Source organism: Gobio gobio, assembly GCF_949357685.1.
Source record: "Gobio gobio genome assembly, chromosome: 2".
Classification (NCBI taxonomy): domain Eukaryota; kingdom Metazoa; phylum Chordata; class Actinopteri; order Cypriniformes; family Gobionidae; genus Gobio; species Gobio gobio.
In genome coordinates this window covers 28006759-28031933 of record NC_137098.1, presented here as the reverse complement: position 1 = coordinate 28031933, position 25175 = coordinate 28006759, and the positions used below count along the sequence as shown (strand labels likewise).

At 37.1% G+C, this 25175-nt stretch overlaps 1 protein-coding gene across 2 annotated transcripts; it reads right to left on the bottom strand.

Annotated features, from left to right (window-relative positions):
* Positions 1-1034: 1034 nt before the first annotated feature.
* On the bottom strand, positions 1035-19623 carry LOC307141450 (uncharacterized protein). 2 transcript variants are annotated; one of them, XM_079841660.1, is made up of 3 exons: positions 19301-19623; positions 7149-7201; positions 1035-2538 (listed from the first exon to the last, which is right to left on the bottom strand). In XM_079841660.1, exons 2-3 carry the CDS (start codon positions 7178-7180, stop codon positions 1806-1808), a joined length of 765 nt encoding a protein of 254 aa, XP_079697786.1. In that variant the 5' UTR covers positions 7181-7201; positions 19301-19623; the 3' UTR covers positions 1035-1805. The 2 variants fall into 2 exon arrangements, with proteins under 2 accessions (XP_079697786.1, XP_079697787.1); XM_079841661.1 differs by having other exon boundaries at positions 19186-19616.
* Positions 19624-25175: the final 5552 nt, after the last annotated feature.

Genomic DNA, 25175 nt, shown 5'->3' with positions numbered 1-25175 from the left:
TTATAATCAGGCCTTTGCAGAACTGTACAAACCTCACAAATCTCAATATGTGATCTCTTTGGATTTCAGCACAATATAGCAGTCATACGCATAGGCTACTTCAGGACATGTCTTACACTGTCCAGTGAGGTCTGGAGGGAGATATGATTAGATCATATAAGAGGCCCTATGGCAACATTAGCCACAAGACAGAAATGTCAACAGATTGCATCGCAAGTCTTATGATCAAGCACATTGTTTTTATTTTCCCCTGGTTCATGTGACAATTTAGTCCTCTGGAAAAGGCCGAAAGAATGGAATATAAACAGTGAATTCACTGTAAATGTGCAATAGATTCAAATCATTCAATGCAGTCATAGTGCTATGTCATTAGAAAATCACTTCCTGTCAAGACCGTTTACTCATTAACAGGTTTAAAAGAAATGATTTTGACCAATACATAAAGTTCAACCAATGCATCCTTGGTAAAACATTTGGAAATACTTGACCTTCATAAAATAAAAACAAGGACCTTCATAAAGTACCGTGCAAAAAAAAAAGAAAGATTAAAAAGAAAATGTTCTCTCTTGTAAATGGGGGTTACATTCATCGTTTTGTTTTTTAGAAAATCTTATGTATAGGAATGTCTGCATGAAATAAGAGTTATATTAGGTGATCATAGTAGGGTTCTTTTCATCAGGCCTCTGATAGTTAACCAGGACTAGTTTAGCGCATAAACCCTGAGCGTAGAGCATCAACTACCATCATTGGCCTGATTCCGTCCACAGTGCACCTTCAACATAAATATACAAAGGTGAATCTCACAAAATCTATCATCAGATTTCAAAATCTAAAGGAAAAAAACTAAACAAAAAGAAATTATATTTTGCAATTTTTTTGTACCATTAATATTATTTTCATGAAAATGAAGTATTTTCCCCCTCAGATTTTCTTTACTGCACTGACAAAATTCTCAAAATATATTACTTATATTGTCAATTATTTATACATCATGATTGTATATATATATATATATATATTTTTTTTTTTTTTTTACATTCAAATATTTCCTTTCAAACCCAGAATAAATATGCATTTGTGTGCAAAATATAATTTCCCATTTGTCAGGTTGAAATCTGTTTTCATGAGATTGACCCACAATCTCCTTACATTTTTTGCTGTACATTTATGTATACAAATAAAGCACTTGTCCTCCAACAGCTCTATGAGGGTATATGATATATTCACAGTGTAACAAGCAAGACATAGCATATTGATCTGTTGAGACGAAGTTGTATGAGCTTGATTGCGCTGTATTAAGCAGTTTGATAATTATATAACATCTCTAAAAGTGCAATAAGCACAGAAGTAACCCCACACCAGTACACTGGCTTATTTGCTTTTCACCACTTCTTTGTATAGAAAATGTATGAAAATAATTATGTAGTGCTTTGATTTAGCCCGGCCTCCACACAGAAGCTACAGGAGGAGAGGACGATAAGAAACTGAGCTTATTTCATTATTATGCTGTGTACACAACAGCACTGAGGAAAAACACTCAGGAGTCTGGTCTGAGAATGGAGTTTGTCCGTGCTTCCGAATCGCACAGATGACCTTCATTTGCTCAAGTACATCTCATAAATAGTCCGTTTTTGTTGTGTAAACAAGCAGCAGTTCCTGTTATCAAGTCTTCATTCAAAATAAAAGCACCTACATACAGACTGTAGGAAAGCTTCATTTTATGAGCGCTATTATTTGGCTGTATTCAAATGTGGAGAGCGAGCGAGAGAGTGAGTATGGAAATCTCCCATGTAGTCGCCTGACCGTCACTCAGAATCCTCTCCCGCAGTCGCTGCGTCCAGGGCGGCCAAGGCCTCGGCCACCATTGATTCAGTGACGCTCACACAATCGATCTCTTTCTCTCTTTCTTGCTCTCCTATCACAATCGAGGGTTCTTGCTCTTCTCCATCCTCTATCATGAGCTTTGTGTCTGCTGAGGAGAGGCTTGTACTGCTGGTGTGCATGTCCACAGACAGCACGCTTTCCTCATCGGCTGTGTCCGGAGTACCGACCAGCCTGCTCTTCCTGTCCTCGTCTTCTTCCTCTTGTCCATAGGGATAACCATCCGATCCCTCCGTCCCTTCTGTTATCCCCCCGCCACCCAGGCCAGAGTCTCTGAATCTCTCCTCTCGCTTACCCGGCTCCGTTCCCAACATCGACTCGTTCTGTGTGGGTTGGTTGGTGCATACGTTTGGGGCGGCTTTTATGGGCGTCCCCTCGCCTTCGGGCTGGAGGATGTAAAGGCTCTGGTCACCCTCCGCTGGGCTCGATCGGATCTGCTCGCCTGCAATATTAGCATGGAGCCGGTTGATGTGGTTGTTGTCTATGTCAAGTTTAGTTGGGCTGGGCTGGGTGCTGTATCCCAGGTTGTGGAAGCCCTGCTTCTTGTGGGTTTGGTCCGCCTCCTCGGGGAATGTGCGCGATTGATACAGAGAGCTGCTGGTGGGGTCCCGCTTCCGACCAGGAACATCTACAGGCACTGAGGGGTCATAGATGTAACTGAAACAGAGAGAGGGTATAATGAAATGACTTCTGCTGGAAATAAACATTATAACCCAGTTTGGATTCAAATAGAGGCCAAATAACACCATCATAACTAGTGGTTGACCAATTGTTGGCCTTGAAGCAAAGAGTTTTTTTATTTTATTTTAAGTGTTGTGTTGTCTCTCCCTTCAAGGTCATTCCAATACTGAATATATTAGCGGCCAGAATGAAAAAGACATTTGGAAATATATCAGAATTTGTTATGGAATTTCAAAAGATCTGTGTAATATCAGAACTGTACAGAAATTGTGCAAAAAATATATTACTCAATACATCTTGTGCCCAGGTGTTCATGACTGAAAATACTTTACAGTGGTGAAAACCTGGATTGCAGTTGGAATGGGAAAACATCAAAAAGTCACATAAATATTGCACAGATTCCTGTCGTCCCCTCCTCCCCAGTATCCCATTTTTAACATTGGCTTTTGGATAATTGCAGAAAATAAGCTCTTTGACCAACAAAACGTTATGATTCTTACACATTTTTTTCAAGACAATCTTCACAAACGAACACAACATTATGAATTTTGAAGTCTAAATACATTTGCCAGAAATGAAAAGCCAGAAGTAAAAACCGCCATCACTACGTTTTCTGACACATTAAAGGATTAGTACACTTCTAAATAAAATATCAGGAAATATTCACTCACCCCCATCTCATCCAAGATGTTCATGTCTTTCTTTCTTCAGTCGAAAAGAAATTAAGTTTTTTTAGGAAAACATTCAAGGATTTTTCTACACACCATTGACTTCCATGACAAACAAAATGTTGATGGTCCAAATCAATGCAGTTTCAAAGGGCTTCAGAGGCTCTGCGCGATCCCAGACGAGGAGTAGGGTCTAGTGAAATATTCGGTCATTTAAAAAAAAAAGTTTTTTTTTTAAATAATATTTTTTTTACTTAAATTGCTCATTTTACGCTGCTCTGCAGCTCACCAGTACTCGCCAGTAGGCGGAAGTACCGCCCCAAGCGAACGTGCGAGGACTAATACAAACACCCATTACCAAAAAACACACTCGTCCAACATCGTTGTTTTACCTTTTTTTTTGCTAAAGGCCGTTTGTATTAGTCTTCGCAAGAGTGCTTTGTAAACACGGAGCAGTACTTCTGCCTACGTCTAGAGTGACATTTCGACATGATTGTGCAAACACTGACGAGCCGCAGAGCAGCGCAAGATGAGCAATTTAGATTAAAGTATATTAATTTTATTTTATTTGTTTAAATAACAATGGTTTCGCTAGGTAAGACCCTATTCCTCTTCGGGGATCACGCAGAGCCTCTGAAGCGCTTCGAAGCCTTTGAAACTGCATTGATTTGGACCTTTAACATTTTGGTTGCCATGGAAGTCAATGGTGTGGAGAAAAATCCTGGAATGTTTTCCTCAAAAAAATGTAATTTCTTTTCGACTGAAGAAAGAAAGATATGAACATCTTGGATGAGATGAGGGTGAGTAAAATATCAAAATTTTCATTTTGAAGTGAACTAATCCTTTAAATCTTCCATAATACCAGTAAATTGACCAGCGTAAACCTTAGTAAATCACCTTGCTTGATTCATTTAAATACTCTCCTCCCATACATTTAGCGTCTGAAAGGGAAACTCCTCCAAATGCATATGCAATAAGGTCAGCCGCAAAAATAACTGTGCCCATGCCTTTTCAGCACTAATCTTTCACTGCGTGTCTGTAAATCCTGACAGTAGTTTTTTTTAATGCCAAAGGAGGTTTGGGCTGATGCAAGCTGTTAGTAAATCTGGCCCTAAGACTGTAAAAGGAGACCAAAACTTAAGTAGATGATTTTTCCTGCTCGGCGTGATAACCTCTGTAGTCCCATTTATCCACTTGTTAGCAAATGCCTTTTCCAAGACACACAAAAGCTTAAATATCATGAGTGGGGCATAACTGATGTATTTTATATCAAGAGAATAAAAATGTCAAACGATCTTGAGCTTGTGCTAACCTTATTTCAGCAATTAACCAAAACCCCAATGATTTCGGGGCGATGGAAGTTCAAAAATGCAAACTGCTTTCCGGGTTTTAGGACTCATTCCTGCAGCACTCTATTAAACACATCTGAACCAGCTAGTCAAGACAATCAGGATCATTAGAAACTTCCAGACAGGTGTGCTGGAGCAGTTTGGAGCTAAGGTGGCAGGAAGGTGGTCCTCCAGGAGCAGGACTGAACATCCCTTTACTATATTCATTCACTCAAAATTCATTTTCAGAAACATTGTTTTCTGACTTTGAAATAATCAGTAATTCAATAAAACTTTGCCCACAGTCTAGACACATTTCGGCTAATTTTCTTGGTGTTTTCTTTTCTATATAGTCGTTTGTGCAGATTGGGACAGCAGTATTTTAACATTTACATTATTTTGAATAATTTGAGTTTTTCCATGGCAGCCTATTTTTGTAGTATGATTGATTTCAGATTCAGTCACTCCTAAATGACATGTAAAACACTGTGTGAAGCTGCAGTAGACCAATAATTTCCAAGTCTGTACACAAACAAACCCAACTGTTATCCATTTATCCCACGTACAATCTTGACTGTCATTCCAAATATTCATCTATATAAATTCTCACTGGTTGTCAATTTCATCATTTTATACAAAATGCTGTGCCTTTTTCTATTTTTTTTTCTGGCAGGGCAGGGGTAGGGTTATAACCTGATATGTGCAGGGCATTTCAATGCACTCACAATTTGCATAGCACAGGCAAACAGCCTTACTGACGAAAGCACAGTCAGTGTAGCGAAACGACATTTGTAAAAACAGGTCTAGGAGTGATAACATTGTATTATGTCCCATTTCCTCTTTTAGAGATTTGTTTTTCCACCTTATGACATGACAATATTTCCATTTCTATCTTTACACCAAATTACAGGCAGTAAACAGGGAGTGAACAAGATTTGTGAAAACAACAAGAGAATGAGAGACATGCTTCAAAATCTATTTTGTCTGTGTGTGTGTGTGTGTCTGTGTGCGTGTCTGTGTGTGTCTGTCAAAGTGTGCCTGGTGTATTTGTGTCAGACATTTCCTGCTGAGATCCTTCTGTTTTTCACACCCTTTGCCCTCCCGAAAACCCACAAGGAAAAAGAGAGGCAGGTTGTTTAGCCAAAGTCAAAAGATGCTCATGTATTTATCCGTCTTTCCTTGTGCGTCTCCGCTGTCATATTCAGCACATTTAGTGTATTTGATGCAATGCATCACGAGACCATTTTCATTATACAGATTCATTATAAATTCTCCACATGTTTGAGCACCTATCTCTGCTGAAATCCATTTCAGATTAACAGTTTTAGGGTGGATAAAATGGAATTTTCCACTCTACTTGACAGGATAAGATACTTTACCCTTAGTAAACATTACCCCCATAAAAAAACACACACTACCTACTAGTAATGTGAGCCGTTTTTGCCTTGTAAAAGTTGCAACAGAGTAGAATAGTAATGTTTATCAGAAGCAGGATCTGACATAATGCAAGAAAGCCTGGGAACTTTTCACATTCTATCCACCCTAAACAGTTCCCAGACTGCATACTTTTCCCAGTGGATTTTCATATATGTGCATCTTTTCACCTAATATTGCCCATAAAGAGGGCGATTTTGTGATGTTTAAAGATATGGTTTTGAAGAAAAGTGGTCAATACAATTTTAAAATACATAAACAATGTATGAAAGTGAACAGTGCAGACAGGAAAGTAAAATCAGATCACAGTCGGACTCGAACCTGCCTCCTCATAAGCCAGCTGCACTTGAACACATGCACAACCCACTGTGCCACAGCTCTGACAGTAATAATACATTTTGAGGAAATTTAGCAGGGGTCTAACACTTATATGCAGATGCAAACAGTACGTCAGGGGTTTCCAATTCTGCTCCTGGAAGGGCCACTTTCCAGCAGATATTAACTCCTGCTGCTCCAAAAAAACGACCTGGATATTTCTTGTGAAGGCCTTGATTACATGTTTCTGGTGTTTAATACGGGTTAGAGCTAAATTTGGCACTAATGTGGCCTCACAAGTATGTGAAAATGGGCCTGTGGTATCAAAATACAATGTTTTTTATAGCATCTTGCCAAACGCTTAGAATTGTATACTTTTATATCATATTAAATCAAGTTCAAATGTGTGGGTGTTGTTCAGCAGATTTGACACAAAGCCAATTAGACTAGTACATAATAATGTTAAATGCCATAAGAAAGCATGTATTTGTAGTATTTGCATGAAGCAATTCTTGAAGCTCAAGCTAAGCCCAGAAATGTGACATTCTGAGCAATTAAAGGGCAGTTTGAGAGTGTGAATCTGTGCGTTTACTGTGAATTAAACTCTTTACATCAAAACAACCCACATATATTTTGAAGTGTAAACCAAACGAATACATCCCTTGACAGAGAACAGAGCATTGCTGATTCACAGTTTCAACCAAAAACTGATCTCAGGTCAGCTTTTGAGAGACTACAATCTGACTTTGCCATTAACAGCAGCTATGTGAGAAACATTTGGATCTTCAGGACAGAATACTTGAGAATAAAGAATCTCTACTATTTATACCTTCCGTCTTACCTTTTTATCATCCTACAGCAACTGCAACCCATCTGGACAGCTGTGTAGAGAGCCTGTGGAGAGACAAAAAAAGGGTCACTGTTTGTGTGTGTGTGTGTGTGTGTGTGTGTGTGTGTGTGGTATAACATTCTAGAGACTGTACATGAGCTGTACTTACCTTACCATATATGCTTTTATTGTACAATACTATCAAATTTAATTTTTTTGCAAGAAAAATATGAATTGCAGTAAATCTTCCAGTGAACAATATTAAAATGACATTCCCATTGATTGTGATTGCATTTTATAATTAAAAATCCTCAAAATAAATACAATTATTTGAGTTGTATATTGTTATTCATGTTAATTGTATTATTTTAGTGTCATGCGTGTTATCGACCCTGTGCACCGTCTACATATCATGTTTTATGGACAGGCCACTTATGGTGATCTCTCATTCATTAAGTGTCTTTCTATGTGGTGTTTATCTGTACATATTGAGGCATAGTTTTAAGTGTTGGTATATTAACAAATTATAATATATCACAATGAAATAGAAGTTGTAAAATATACAGGCACCAATATCCCATCCCGTAATAACTAAAACTTTGTTACCATTTTTTTAATGGTGAATTAGAGAAGTTTTGTTTTTTAGCATAAATTCAACAGGATATTTTTTGACAGTGTACATGTAGACTATTGTGTTGATTGAAATATGCAAGTTACATTTGTTAAAAAGGTATTTGAAGAATGAAGTGTTGTGCCAGAGCTAGGCTGCTGAATCAGTGCTTAGGAGAGTGAACATGATTTCAACAAAGGGCTATTCAGTAACTGTGCTAATTCTTCACCTCAGCTGTTGGAACATGTGGACGTGATCACGGTTAGATCAGTGTAAAGAGACCTGCTGACACGGGAAAGAAATCGGAACTACTCAAGGATAAACTTAAAGTCGCCAAACAACTGTGAACCATTGCGGACCATCTTCACAATTGGGTACATTTTGCTTGTGCACACCAACCAAATTAACCAAAACATGATGGGTCTGCACCAAATGTGCCGTTCCCTTTTCAAACTACACCTCCCCTACGTCCAAGTGTGCATACTATCTATCCTAAAAAGTATGTGAGATACGATTAAGTGTGTTCCAAAGCATAGAGTGTTGAAAAGAGTATGCCAAAAGTCCTTGGATGGTCTAATATTTCCGGTACATTTTCAAAGTGTGGATCCTTGCACACTCTAACAGCTAATATTGCCCATAACCCATTGCGCTTTGGATGAGGATTCAGTTCAGAACTACAAACACAAACAAAATGTGACAAATGTACAAACATGGCGGATGTGTGCGACCAACGGTTAAGTAGAGAGGTTTAGATAAAGGGGTTTGAGTGAATGATAATATCAACATTTAACTTGACGAAAATATTGATTTAATGTTATATTTCATCTGCAACAATGTGAACTTTTATAAAGATCCGTTTTGCCATTAACTTTTAAATGCATCATTATGCAAAAATATGTTGAGAGTTCTCGCATGAAAGACCCACGACTGGCAAATCAATATGCCACTTCTTTTCTCTCCAATACGGTAGGAAATTAAATGAAATGAAATGTTGAGGATGTTAACTGTGACACGATGATTGACAGGACAGTTTATGGTGACAGGATGCACGCAACTATGCAACAGAGCATCCGTTAAAGGCGCAATTTTATGATGTGATAGTATGTCCTAGAGCTTGTCTACTCTTCTGCCACACACTCAAAAGTATGCACTTTTTATGTACTTTTAGGGTGTAGTACAAGTAGGCGAAGTGGGACGCAGCACCAATGACAGGCAGAGAAGTGCTCTGATTGACTTATGTGTTCAGAGTCTGTTGTGAGACAGGTGTGATTTCTCAGAACAGCTACTTCAGTAATATCTGCCAGGCCGTAGGGACATTTCATTTTGTTTAATAGTGACATGACATATGGAGTCAACTTGACATATGATATTGTCAGGTATGTGGCTTCAGGACACAAGAAAAGACAGTCACATGTGTTTGTGACATTCTAGATTACTCCTCACAGTGGCCGGTCAAATAAAATGTTATTAATACACCATTTTGTGAAGAGCAACACAGATGATTTGACCTTTCCACTGCTTGTCGCGCCATTTCAGGCTTTGGCATTTCTTGTGCTCTTTATGAGCAAGATGCCTTGTAAATAATTGATAGTTCAGTCTGGGGGAAAAAATCCATCTAATAGCACAAAGACACTCCCAGACTGCCTCTCTTTCTCCTGAGAGAGGCAGCAGCATGGAAACTTCACCTTACCCTTCACCCATATGTTAGAGACAAACATTTAAAGCCAAGCGAGCAATGCAGAAGAGACCAAATCACATTGTGATTGTTTATATCAGTTATTAAAATATTATTTAGTGGCAACACTGGTAAGGTAGTTTTTGTAGCTTTTAAGTTTAGGCAATGGGAAGGATTAAAGGACGTAGAATAAGGTCATGCAGAATAAGGCATTAATATGTGCTTTATAAGTACTAATAAAAAGCCAATATCCAAAATCAATTTTGAAAGCATTAATTTGAACTACAATCGAATTTAATGTAATGTTAGTATTAAGGAAGCAACAATTATGCATGTCATTCACTTGATGCATCACATGTGATTGAATCTAAGACAAATAAGGCAAATTTTAACCGGTATATCGAGTTGAGCAATATTTGTTGTGCAGGTTTACTGACGAGCCAGTCGCTGTGACAGAAATGCAAATGGTTTAACAAGTGGAAAAATTCAAAACAATGCAATTAGACTAGAATACTCTTTGCTGTGAGTCAGTGTGACGTCTGTATGTGAAAGTAAAGAAGCCTTTTAAAATAAGATTAAGAACTGAAGCCTTCTACCACTAACTAACAAGTTGGTTTGATGTATTTATGACATTCATACAATGTTAAGTATACTGTAATTCTATTTACTGTGTTATTAAGCTACTCTATTCAAAATTTGGAAGACATTTATACACAAATTATCCTGAAACATAACTCACACTTTACAGCTCTCAGGCTATTACCATGGACACATGAAACCGACTAGAGCTTTGCTTGGTGATTAGCAGGCAGATGTGGTACACCCGTTTGACAGCAGGAGTATGACACGGGCACCTGGCAACCTCTTTGTCAGCTGCTAGGGATTATTGCATTTTGCAGCAGTCAACACAGCACACCGTCTTCCTTTACATCGATGCACTGACAAAGGTTTCATGTATGGTTAAACACACTTGTTATTAGAATAAAATAAAAAAAATTTGCAAATAAACAGGAGTAGTGACATATTCTTCTGTAGTGTGACGTACATCTGCGTAAAACGGATTATCGAAAGAAAAATGTAGGACGGGTACAGCAGATTCTGTCATTTTCACTGGAAGATTGAGATTTGGGGTAAAATAATGCCCAAACGTATAATTTTTTTTCGTTTGTTTTTCTTTAATATTTGATTTAGTTTTCATTTCATTTCAGTTAGTTGCCAAGACAAAATGTAGTCACTATAAGTTTCTCCATCTAATATTTCTATCTTTTTTGTTTCAAGAAACACATTGTTCCTTTACATATACTAGTATCGACATTGCAACAACACAGAAGCCGTGTTTCCACCGAAATTACTATAATTTAAAATGACTACAAATTGTCCCACCAGGACCTGATGCTGTCTGCATTTCCATCGCAGTCTAAAAGTACTTTTTAAACTCCATTGTTGATTCAAATAGCAAACAACTCTTAGTGCACCGTAACAATACTTTTAAAAATGGTGGTTTAAAATTCTGCGTGGATTGTGGAGTTAACCAATCAAAATGCTGCGTGAATCCAACCAATCAGCATTTTTAGTGCCCAAGTCCCACCCCCAAAAGTTTCTGAACTTGAAAAAAGTACTACCTCGGGAGCAGGGACTTTCTGAGGGAGACATTTTTACCCTGAACTTCATTTAGACCCTGATCCCTTCAGTCGAAACACACCGAGTACCACCCCAAAGTCCCAGGTTCCTGGGAAAAGATCCTGCATTGGAAACGTGGCTAAAGATGATTGAAAAAAAATCAGCAAATTTACCATCTAAATCCATCATGAATTTCAGCCCTAACCATGATCTTTCAGAAACACATCAGGATCTTACTAGAAACTCTCATCAAAGAAGACCAGAGGATTAACAGATTGCAAGCGAATTTGATATGAAGTTGTGATGAATGGCATATCCAAGACTCTATATCCAGAATTGAAATGTTCCATGGAGAAAGGTGATTCCTGGAGAGATTACTGGAGATTGCGGGCTGAAACTGAGGTTGATTGAAATCTGAGCTATATGCCATTGGCAGACATTTCTCCATTGGAATAAATTGGAGAAGGGAATTTCTCATCACTGTAGAATGTGTGCCCTCCAGCTCAGCTTTGTGGCCTGTGCTTTGAAAGTGACAAATACTTAATCTCCTGCAACAAAATGAGGGGGCTTTTCCATTCCCCAGCCCTTAACCTATAAGACGCACACACAAACACAGGTAGGCATCCACACACACACACACAGCGATAGCATTAAATCACAGACTTACGTATTTAAGCTCAAAAGGCAGACACACAGTATTACTGATCGACGCACACACACAAACTCTTTTTAGAAGAAGCTCTGCTCTGAGCATTACTCAAACGTTCAAATCCCTTCAAATGGTTCAGCTGCGGTGTGTGCCAACACAAACCTACACACATGCACTGGCCTTCCACAGCCAAGATAAACAAAGACACAAGCCACTAACGGTTCATTTCCTTTCAATTTGTTGAGAACAATGTGAAGCAAACAGCCAGATAAACCAGTATCAAGAGATAATTAGAGCTATTAATGAGCAGCTGATTTCACTTAAACCTCTCAGACGCAGCCGCTTTAATGTTTTCATTTTATTATTGCTTCATAGAAATGCTTTTTTGAAAAAAAGTTACCAGTCAGCGCCAGCATTTGATCATTTTCACAAGTTTCGTGGCCCCAAGGATATTTTCTTGTATGAATATCTGAACATACAATGTATCAAAAGAAAGAACAGATTGCGTCCATCAGCACCCCCGAAGCTTGCACAGTCCTGTACCTCTTCCTGGGTCAGTAACATTGGGCAGTTTTGATTTATGTGCTGTTCAATTTGTTAATGCTTGAGTTATTTTATATGTGCATCTGCTTACATATGATATCGCTTGTTTCTGCTTCTTCTTCGCCTGTGTTTTGATCCAGATATTTAGTACTCTTTCAGAAGATGTGTAATAGTGTTGTCAAAATACCAATATTTCGATATGTATCGATAATGAAATAGCTGGTATCGATACTGTAGAAAATTTGTATTGTATCGTTTCAGACGTGCTCTCCTCTCCAGCCGACAGGATTTTTCTTCATGACAGCGTGTTAGTATTGGTGTGCCCGGTCAGAATTTCGCACGGGGTTGCACATAACGTTAATTCTACTAATTCCCGTAGATTTCGTGCTCGCATCTGAAGCGAACACACATACCGTAATAAAGCTGCCTCTGACATACAAGTGCAAAAATGAGCTCCTTTTTCTAGCTTATTAATGGTCAAATACACTCAAAAAGGTCTCAATGCCCATCTTGTTGAGTATTAACGTAAACACAGTCATAACCAGATCAGGAAGAATGTGTAACAGGAACAGTATTTGGGATCCATGCGTGCGTCAGGTCTTAAAGGGACAGTTATTTATTATTCAAACTACAAAAAGACAAACGATCACTTACTGCTCTTGACTGATTAACTTGTGTAACTTTAATGGATTAATATGTATTTATTTGTTTACATTGAAGATTATCCAATGTTATTTTAAATTTGATAATTTTTTTTATTTATTTTTTCACTGGTAGACCTACCTGAAAAAATAAAGCAGTCTATTTAATTTGTATCTTTATTCTATTGTATTTATTTGTGCTATTGTTTGTAATTTGTTTATTTGTTCTTATTTTATTACTGTTTACTCGTCTTTTTAAATTCAATTTGAAATCAAGCTTCTTTCTGCTGTGTGTAAGCTATTGCAACACAATTAGTTAGCAAATATTTGTGAGATAATTGTAATAGTAATTGATCAACGTTTATTATGAGAAAAAGCTTAAAAGCTTTATCATATAAAGTGATCTCTTCAGAAGACATTTTTAATTGCCTAGACTTTCAAAAGACGGACAGAAATATAAATTATTTAAAAAATATCTATTTGACAGTATATGCAGCGTTTTTTCCCATGGTATCGAAAATCGATACTTTTTTAGGTATCGTATCGAAGTTAGAAATTCCGGTATCATGACAACACTAATGTGTAATAATGTCCCCTATACCATATAACAGTGAAAACATGGATTTTGTCAAATTCCATCAATGGTGGTTAATGGCATTCTGTGCTGGAAAGGTCATTTTATTTAAAAAATGTTTGAAACGTCAAACTCTTGTGTCTTGCGATGGCTAATTTATAGCTAGCTTTTTATGAATACAACATAAACTGCTATATATATATATATCCACACACACCCCACACACACCACACACACAATAAAAAAAATCTGTTTACAAGTAATATTTATTTTGTTGTTGTTTGTTTTTAAAACACACGTCACGTCTCATATTTCACTGACACTGTTGACATCTTGGTTATCAAGTACATTAACTATTAAGGGCAATTGTTGGTCCTGATGGAAAAGATGTAAATCAGTTTTATACAATACGTTTTTAAATGGTTTATGATTCAGTATTTGTTTACAAACATTATATATGTGTTGTATAATTCAGTTTACTAAATAAGAATATTTTATGTGCATTATTTAAGAATGAATGTCAGGCTCTGGGACAAGGGTCTATCTATAAATTAAAGGAGTTTGAAAAGGATGAATGATAAAGGCATTGCAAGAAGTTTCCAAAAAATGTTATGTGCTATTAGCTTGAAGAAAAAAAAAATGATGGTAACAATAATACACATTATATTTTTAAGTAGTTTTTAAGGCTTGATTTTTTTTAAATGGAATCTAAATGAAATAACCATGTAAAATATCCTGAATTATTTAGTGAAATATACTTTATTTTAAGTTGACCCTCAAGTGTGTGATTTTGAGTGAACAGAAATAACCTGTTTGTATTTGACTTTGAGTTATGTTGTACAATTAAAAGACTGTAAGCTGCTAGCACAGCACAAGCAGGAACAATCTTGCTACTGCACTGGCATTAGCAAAGTTATTGCTCATTGAACATATTTAACAAGCTTCATAGTACAGTGTAAACCCTGACGCTCAAAATAATTAATTGGTTTGAGTAGTGTCAATTCAAATTAAACAAAATAGTTCCAACAAATTAACTTATGAGTATTTATAACTTTTTTTTCTCAAAACTGACACATTTTAAGTAATCGGAATTGTTTTATTGTTTTGAGTTATGACTTTTTTTCTTTTAATTTAGACTAAATTAAATTTAAATGAAACTAGGCTGAGATTTTTATTTCCCAGCATGCTTTGCCATGACACTAAATGCTCAAATTAAGTGTTATATTATGTTTTTTTTTGTGTGTGATTAATTTAGGATTAACGTTAAGTGGGAGATTTAGTGGTGTTTAATGTTTTGTTATGCTAGTTTATAAGAGTTTCTGTTTTGTAAGGTTACCATCATGGTGACGAGTGGAGCATGAGCTTAGTTTGAGAACATATATATGTCAAATGTATTATATTGCTGGCCTCATTCAGCAAGAGCTATGCAATGCTAATGCATTGTGTAACCAATTAGCAAGGTGACATTTATTGAATTAACTAATTAAAGCTAGTAGTTTCCACTAGATTACTCAAATATTTCAGGTTCAAAGCTGCAATATAATTGCAACTGATTGCCTCAATTTTTTTTTAATTTTGCCAACTTATTCAGGTTTACAGTGTATTAGTACATGCTATCAACAACCTAACCATAAGCTCTACTCTTCTGCACAATGGTAAAGATCAAAAATTCAAAATAACAGAAACTCTTTCAAATGTCAAACATAACTAAACATTAAAAGATGTATCATTTGACTCAAAAATAACACTTAATTTCAATATTTACTCTCCATTTCCAGCCATATGCAAAGCATGGGAACTAACAATGTTGTCTCTAAATAAAACCACATAATTGAACTAATTATCTTATAAATAGGTAGCCTTCTTTCCTTAATTCCTTAATTTTATCAGCTTAATCGGTTCCAAAATTCAAGCCTCAAAAAATGTTTTCCTTAAAAAAAATTGATTGATTGTGTTCACATTATATTATTTGGGTCCAAACCTCGATCATCCATTTACATCAAAGCAGCAGCAGCTGTTTACTCCTGTTGCTTGGTAACAAAGACACAGAAGGCAGCGGCAAAATGCTTAGCATTGCGCACCTCACTTTTATATTTTGGTTTTTGAACCGGTTTTGTTTTCAAAGCACCAGCACATAACGGCACTTGCGTCCATCTGTGTACTGCAAATCTTCTAAAGAGCACGGGAGTCCATTTCTGCTGAATGCTAGAAGAAATTCTATATACATTCTCTCTGCTTGCAGTGTGTCAGTGTCTATAGCTGAAGAAACACCCAGCTTCTTTACATTACATCCAAGCTATTTGTTGTGTGCAATGCATCTAATGTACAAGTGAACAGGAAGCTGATCTCTGTTGTGGCAGCAGCACCTCCGTTTAGTCTAATAGTCTAAAATGCTGGTTTATGTTATCAGTCAATACATTACACAACCCTGTCCACCTGAACACTCCAAAAAAAACCTCATTTACATTTCCACAAATCAAAGGCACACAGTTCTGGGTCATTTACAAGGACTTACATTTAGATATATACGCCTCTGGGGTAATGGCTTACTCTTAAACACAATTTTTTACCATAAGGACAGGGCCAATGTTTCACAAAGTGCATCGACGAATACACAAATAGAGAGGGAGGGATACTGTAGTAAGGGATATTAGGTTATCCACCAACACGGGGTGTGTGTGTGTGTGTGTGTGTGTGTGTGTGTGTGTATTGGATGATGTGTCTGTCTTGTACAGGTGGAGGGTTACTTACTACATAGAGGGATCAGATTCATGAAGGTGTGGTTTAGACACAAGTGGGAAAACTGGTTTAGCTTTTCTCTTTCCCTCAGCATGTGTTATGTTCCTGTTCCATTTTTATTTATGCCATATGGGATCAGACAGATGGCATGAAATTGACATGGGTCATTAACAACTGAAGAAACATGAAGAATCCATCACAAAGCTGGAAACATTTAAAAGTGTAATTTCAGTTAATATTCCCGTCTGTATCTTTATTTATCTGGTTGGATCTAAAAAACAAACAAAAAAAGTCCTATCCAATGGCAAACATCTCACACATTTCTCCATATCTTTGGACCAGCTAAATATCACATCCGTGTAAAATATAAACACGTTCAAAGCTCTTTGTAATACGGCCAAATATGGGTGTGTTGCCCTGGACACTGTTGCCATGGCCTCATTACCAGAAGACCAGCTCTTACAAAATCATCCCTCCTGAGAGTGCCTATATCATCACTTAATACCGCGCTAAATATACAAAACAAAGATCCACCTTACATCCTGAGGCATCACCACACACACACACACAGCTATTATTCAGCTGTTTCAGTTTATGATGTGAGTTTTTATTTGTTTGTTAATAAAAACAGAGTATTTTTTTTTTTGCATTTAGTTGCTTGCAGGGCTAAAATTCCAACATCTCATCCTCAAATGCCACTTCCCTGAACAAAAACGCCTATTGTCTTATATCTGATAAAAAAAATCTGAATATCGTAATCGTGTACATAAATCGAGTTAACAACCTAGCGTAGTTAGATTAATGCATACTATTTTAACTTGAATAAAATGAGTTATAAAGCATCTAATAGAGAGAGAACAATACAACCTTTTAATAAATGCACTTTTTAAAAAAGTTTTTTTAAGTACCAAAAAATGTGAACAGGCAAAAGTATATGGTGGATGCCTGGGGAATCAAACTTATAAGCTTCACGATGCTATAGCGACATGCTCTACTGTTTGAGCTACAAGAATGCTAATTGTAGAAATAATTATCATTGATAAGTAATAATGGTCCAGCGTCACTTAAAGAAATCGTGTTTTCAGATTATGTGTATAGTATAATAAATGTTATATATTAACCATTATATTATATAAATATATACACACACACACTACCGTTCAAAAGTTTGGGCTATTTTGGGCAAAAATATTTTTGAAAGAAGTCTCACACACATATACAGTACCATTTGATTATAATTACAGCAGCTACATCACAGCAGCAAATCGATCATGAGCGATTGTCAAATTGAAAATTTTCCAATTCCAATAATTTACATCTTGACTGCAGTACCAAAATGAAGCAAAAAACAGAACAGCTTTATTTCCCATGATGCTCAGAAACAGACTTCACTCATTTGCTCCGGAGCAGCAAAACCCTCTCCAGTACATCTACGAATGCTGCGTTATTACATGAACTGCACTTGAAGTCTATGCAACACTAGTGCTCATGATCAGAGATCCACAGTCATGGGATCACACAAGATGGAAGACGCATTAACACAGAGGCCCTGGGTGGTTTGTGCATCACGTCATGTTTTTTTTTTTTTTTGTAGACTACAAAAAAAAAAAAATCCTTATCACTGTTAAGCGTGCTGCCCTTCAAACAGAGCCATGATTACAAAGTAGGAAATGGCTAAAGGGAAAGATGGAGAGATTAAAACTGTGAATAGTGAACCATGGAAAAAGGTGCTGCTTTGTGTTACACAACGTCACGCTCAGATGTAAAATGTAGGCAAGTCTGTGTACACACTAGCACTGTAAATGTCAAGGTAAAATGCCGGAGCCTGATGGGGCATGAGGCCCAGTGGCCCTTTGTTGGGCACCTCAGACCACACCTTACACAGCACAGCAGACCTTGCTCAAAAGTAAACAATGAGTCTGACTGTAAACACAAACTGCATAAACCTGCTCTGTCCCCCCTCACATACTGTAAACATTAACACAAGCCTACCGAGCATACATGGAGACCGACTACCAAAAAAAGGCTATACTTAACAATATGAAAAGTAGGCCTACATCAAAATCACAAAACAAGCTTAGAATTTTGAAATTGTCAAAAGTGTTTAACATGATGCCATCTAATTCACTTCAGAAGTAGAAGAAGTCTTATGATAACCAAAGCTGTATTTATTTGATACAAATTCAGTATAAACTAACTAAACTAATTTAAATTTTCTTTTTTAATATTTTTTTAATTGTAATTTATTTCTGTTGGATTTTCAGTAGTCATTACTCCGGTCTTCAGTGTCACCTGAACCTTCAGAAATCTACACCTTCTACAAACTACACACCTTCACCTATAAGGTAAAAGCCTTTTTTGTACTGCCATCGGTTCACAATAAACATAATGGCAATGGCAATAAATGGTGACTCAAAAGGGTATCAAATGATTCAGTCACAGCTGTTAAAAGTCACTGAATAGGAAGATTTTCTTTGAAAAACAACATGTATTTCAGTCTGTTCTTCACACAAAGCTCCCATATGGCATCAGAATACAGCAGACAAGTCACATGTACACCTTTTATCATATTTCCTTTTTTGAACCTAGATCTTCAGTCGCTGTGTTCGTTGTAACTGCATGGAAAATGTTGATCAGCACAGACTCTCAACCTTCTCCATTTGTGTTCCACAGAAGAAAAAGTAATGGTTTTGCCATGAGAGCGAGTAGATAAAAGAATGTTGGTTATTTTGTTGTGAACTATCTTTTTAACAGTGCAAGCGCAAAAAAAAAAAAAAAAAAAAACTATAAGTCGGCTACACTACAACACCTCCATATGACACGGTAAAACCGTTTCTTCTGGCGTACAAATACATGCACAGGCTTCAACAACATTTAAGCAAACACAGTCAATCTATCGCACTCACTTTTTATGTTGTTTAACTCACTCATATCCCAGCAAAAAAGCGATGATACTTGTAAAAGATATTGTTTAGTAGGCTAAGTAAAGTAGACTTACTGTTTATCTTTTAAAGATGTGCCTTCATCCAAAAGGCGCTCCGCGCAACAGGTGCGAGGAAAAACTTCAGCTCTTAGGCTATATGATTAAAGCGCGTTAAGGGAAAAATCTTTACCTGTTCCACTGATGATGAAGGTGTGGCAGTTGTTTGCCAGAGGGGCCACAATTTCACAAATAACTCCGGCGTACATTTATTTCCCCAATTCGTATCTCCTAATGTACTAAAACAGAAGCGATCTCAAGAAGCGAAGTGTCCCAAAAACTTCTTCCATGACCAGAAGACGTCGCGCGCACATCGCAGCCGATTCTTCCTTCCTTGTGTTTATTTTCCCCTTGTGTTACTGCTTCCTACTCCGAGTTGAGGAAGGTCCCCCGTGACTCCGCTCTGCCGTGCCTCCTGCACACGTCCATTTAAATTTCAGATGGCAGTCTGAGTCCAAGGAAGGGCCTGTGCTTAATGACAAACCATGTGACGAGGGATCAGGAAAAAGCGGCGAACTGGGAAACACCGTTAAAACACTGGCACGCGGAGTCGGAGAAATAATTCCAGCAGCACAAATGACCGTCATGCAGGCAAGGCTGAGCAGGTGCATTCAAGTGGATCTGAACAAAATAAAGCAATTAAAGCTAACTATTTGGCATATAATAGCTATAGGCCTACTGTATATTGTAAAACGTGAACTTGAGTGAGTAGCCTACACTGTAAAAAGAAAGTTGCAGCCTTGAATTTGTAAGTACAATCAACTTGGATGTTTAAGTTCTTTCAACTTAAATTATGTTAAACTGACTTTAAAAATGAGTTGTATCTTGTATAACTTAAAAAAAAGTTGAAAATTGCTTACTTATTTTGATGAGTGTGACCTACAAAAGAGGTTATGTTTTACATGATACTACTGGCTTTATCTCTGTTATTGGTCAGAGAGTGTTTGCTCAAAATTAATCAGGAGAGTGTGATGCCATGGGTTAAACAATAATCTGATCGACTAGTCTGAATTTTTGTAATAAATGATTCTCACCTTTGAATGGCAGCTGAAGGTGACATGTAGGGATCTTTGTGTAACTGTCAACAGAAGCTTCATGTAACCTAAATGAGTCACAACAAGTTCATTTCCGAGCATTAATATCAAGTCAAAACATCCTTGCTGTTTCTTTCTCTAGGTGTTTTTTTTTTTTTGTGTGTGTGTGTATCTACAAATTTGTGCATTAGTGAGCTAAATCTGACAAAAACCTCCTTTTGGGGATGTTCTCATTTGTAAAAACAGTCAAAATGCATTAATCATAACCATATATGTGCAATTCTGAAATGCATAACATGTACAAATAAATTTAAATTGTAATGTAGATGCATTTTCTGTGAAGCTGCTTTGAAACGATATGTATCGTGAAAAGCGCTATACAAATCAAATTGAATTGAATTGAATTGAATATAGTCTATGGAATGTCACCATTTGTCTGTGTGTGTGTTCATGTTTTTCTATTCTCCTTGTGGGGACTTCAACCTGAATGCACACAGACTCATGTGGTCTCGTGTCACCCTAGGGACCTAAATTGAGGAAACTGTTTTAGTTAAATCAGCTAAATCATATTTCACATTAAATCTACTGATATGAACATGTTTGTGAAAGCCTGCGGGACTTAATTTGAGATTTAGGAGAAAATATTGTTATCTGAATATTAGACAAATTAAGTGTCCTCACTGATAGAAAAACAAATATATGCACTCATGTGTTCTTGGTGCTCTTTTTTAAGCTATGTTAATGTTACTGTCATTTGCTTGGGCTAGTAGTGTCTGTATTAGCTATAAAGGTGTTTCTTAAAAAGATGTGTTCATGCTATTATAGAGATCATATGTGGGGACCGGATTTTCCATTTGTGGGATTTTTGTTGTTGACATTGGTTTGAAATAATTAAGCATATATTGACTTCTGTTTGTATTATAAATAATACATCAAAACAGTTTGGTTAAATAATAATACATCAAAATAGTTTGATACACAAAAAAGTTTGATTATCATTCCAAATAATGTCTATGTGACCCTATAGTACTTAGTGAAGATGACTACAGGACACACATTTTCATTCTCTTACATGGGTGTGTTTATTCTTTAGTCTCCACTGGTCTGTCAAATCTTCCATTTATTTACTCGAGTTAAATAATTCAAGCTACACATTTTTTTTGTTTCATAATGTCATGATCTTTCATATTTAATTCTGCAGGAGATCACAGCTGCAAGTTACAATGAGATCCAATACTGCTGCACTGTAAAGTAATTTTACTGTAATAAAACATGAAAGTGCTTGGGTGTACACCATAAGTAAATGCTCCACACCTTTTCCAACCTCTCTGTTCAAATGTTCTTATCGTGATCATGGATTTTTGTAATGAGGTTTGAATCATATTTCAACTTAGACAAGACTATATTTATAATTAAAAAAAAAAAAAAAAATTGTCATTTTTTTTGAATTTCTGATTAAGTGTCACATCCTGACACCAATCCTATGGAAAAGTGATGTGAATCAAGACATCCTGATTAATAACTGAGCTTTTCATGCCAATGGTAAATTAAATATGAATGTTGTTTCTGAAAAAGTGTGTTTTATTTACAATTACTTTAAAGGAACACGCTGACTTTTTGGGACTTTAGCTTATTCACCGTATCCCCCAAAGTCCATACATAGCATTCTCATCTCTGTCCGTGCCATAACTCTGTCTGACGCACCCACTGCTAGCCTAGCTTAGCACAAAGACTGGAGGTAAACGGCTCCAGCTAGCCTACTGCTCAATAAGTGACATGTTGTATGACCTATGTTGTGATGTGTATAGTTACATTGTGTACTAAGACCGATGGGAAATTTAAATTTGCGATTTTCTAGACCGATATGGCTAGGAACTATTCTCTCATTCCTGAAAATAGTCCCCAGCACGCTCCCTGTGCAAGCAGGTTGTCACGTTGGTTATGTTGACGGAAGTTAACTTATTTTCAGGCACTGCGTAATATCATTGCGCCGCTGCACCCATGGCACGGCACAAAGTTCCTTGATCATTATGCAAGAATGAGAGAATAGTTCCTAGCCATATCAGTCTAGAAAATCGAACTTTTCATTTTCCGTCGGTCTTAGTACACGATGTAACTATACACATCACAACATGTAAATAGGAAAATGTTGGCGTTATTTTGTCATTTATTGAGTAGTGGAGCCATTTACCTCCAGTCTTTGTGCTAAGCTAGGCTAGCGGTGTGTGCGTCAGACAGAGTTATGGCACGCACGGAGACGAGAATGGTATGTATTGACTTATCCAACTCTGGAGGATACGTTGAATAAGCTAAAGTCCCAAAACGTCGGCGTGTTCCTTAGAGTAAATTTGCACATATATGTTACAAAATGAAGACTTAAATATAATTAACACTCTCAAGGCCCAGAAAGGTAGAAAAAACATGGTTAAAATAGTTTGACTCCAGTGGTTCAACTTTAAAGGGTAACTTCAGTGATTTAGCATAAAGCTTTGTATCAGTAGAAACCCTGTAGTACACTCTAAAAAAAAAGTCTCGTAATCATAAGGGAACCTTTTTTAGTGCTATATTGCACCAATTTTGGTGCTTCAGTGGTTCTTCAGAGGTGCTATATAGCACCTTAGTCAAAGAACCGGTGAAGAACCTCTGAAGAACCGCTGAAGAACCTCTGAAGAACCACTGAAGAACCACTGAAGCACCAAAAATGGTGCTATATAGTACTAAAAAAGGTTCCCCTATGATTACGAGCCAAGAACTATTTTTGGTGCCATATAGAACCTTTTTTTTAGAGTGTATATTTGAATTATGGTACTTTCCCCCCTCATATCCCCCTGAGACAAGAGAGAATTATGCATTTTATTTCTGGAAAAAATCCTCAGATGACGCAAATATCGTCATTTTGCGTCATCTGAGGATTTTTTGGCCAGAGGCTAAAAACTACAGCCAGTAGAAGGTGCTGTTGCACATGTTTTCAACCCGCCCACAGGGTAGAGATCTCACGCACAGAATGTAAATGAGCTCGGCCTCAGGCATTCATAACAGAGCAGAGCGGAGCAAAGTGAGTGTTTCAACTTTTCAATGAATTCCTATGAAAGTTTGGCTTCCATACGCAATCAGAAAACGCGCCAGACTGGACACGCGCTGAGAATGACAGCCGCGCTTAACGTTACCGTCAACGTTAACGTCAGCTCTGCACGGCTCTTACTTTCCTCTCGTGCTCCTGCTGCGTTTGTCCTGTGACTTTCGTTCGGCTGCATTCTGGGAATTGTTGTCTTTCATCCACATGAGACAAAAATACATTTTCTGTCTTTTCTCAGTCTAGAAGGCACCAAATTCAAAAATAATTTCACATTTCTACTACATAAATGACACATTTTAAATACACATTCATCTTCCTAGCGCTGAAGTGCCCCTTTAATTTTATGAAGTGACGAGAATACTTTTTGTGCGCAAAAACAAAAACAAATTCAACAATTTCGTTCTAGCCTAGTTTACGTTGTAAATACAGTGCAACTTCTGCATCATCATCCCACGCATGCGTCGTGGTGCTCACGTGAAGAGCATCGGCTGCCGTAGAACTCGAAAGCGTTGCATGTTTGCATCGTAAACTGTGGAGGAGACTGACATAGGCTAGAAGGACATTTTTGTAGAAATTTGTTTTGTTAAAATTAGTCACATAGACTATTTTAATGTCTTTACTAAAAAAAAAAAAGGTTCTATATGGCACCAAAAATGGTTCTTGGCTCGTAATCATAGGGGAACCTTTTTTAGTGCTATATAGCACCAATTTTGGTGCTTCGGTGGTTCTTCAGCGGTTCTTCAGAGGTGCTATATAGCACCTTAGTCAAAGAACCGGTGAAGAACCTCTGAAGAACCACTGAAGCACCAAAATTGGTGCTATATAGCACTAAAAAAGGTTCCCCTATGATTACGAGCCAAGAACCATTTTTGGTGCCATATAGAACCTTTTTTTTTAGAGTGTACCTTTCTGGGCCTTGAAAAGGGTTAATTAAAGTGCTCTCTATAGATTGATCAGAGATCTCTCGGATTTCATCTAAAATATCTTAATTTGTGTTTCGAAGATGAACAAAGGTCTTACGGGTTTGGAACGACATGAGGGTGAGTAATTAATGACAGAATTTAAATTTTTGTGTGAACTATCCCTTTAATTGCTATAAGATTGCATCACACTAGGAAAGAATTTGCACCAGGAAATGAAAGCAGAAACAGGAGGATGATCAGAATAAACTTGGTAGGCTATATTTAGTAGTACAAATATTGACTATTTGATGACAATTGTTCAGTTACAGCACAGTCACTTCCTGGGGAGAGATGACTAAGAGCATCTATGCTGTGATGAGTTTATGTAAAAAAGCGAATGCATTTGTTTTTCCCTCATACACAATGTTGATATGCCAGTTCCATAGTCATCACAGCAGGGGGCAGATGTCACAGAGGGTTCTGTTTCCATAGAGACCACAAACCAGCATTCCTGCCCTGAGCTAGAATTTGTTTACCGTGGTGTATGAGTGTTGGAGTCTACACTGCTGCACACGTGTGCGAAAGAATCCAGGTGCGTGTAAGCAGTAATTGAAATATTGATATGGTATAGCACCTGCTAACTGATTGGAAAATGTTTAACACACTTGTGTGGGCACTACACAGGGGAGTAAAACTATTATCAGCCAAATCATTCAACATCTCAGCTTCTGATTGTGCCATGTAGGGAATCATTTTAACAAAGTGTTCCTAATGGAAACAATATGCCTCATGAGGGATCAGTGTGATAAAAAAGTTCAATAAAGAAAGGCTGGATTACAAAAGGTGTAATAGCAAAGCAAGTTTTTGAAAAATTAAGTCATGTACTTTTACATATCTATAAACCACTCTGTCCTCTCAAAGAAACAAATGCCTCACATTCTCTTTCCAAAACAAGACCCCTAAAAGTAATGAGATTTTATAGGCAGAAAGAAAACT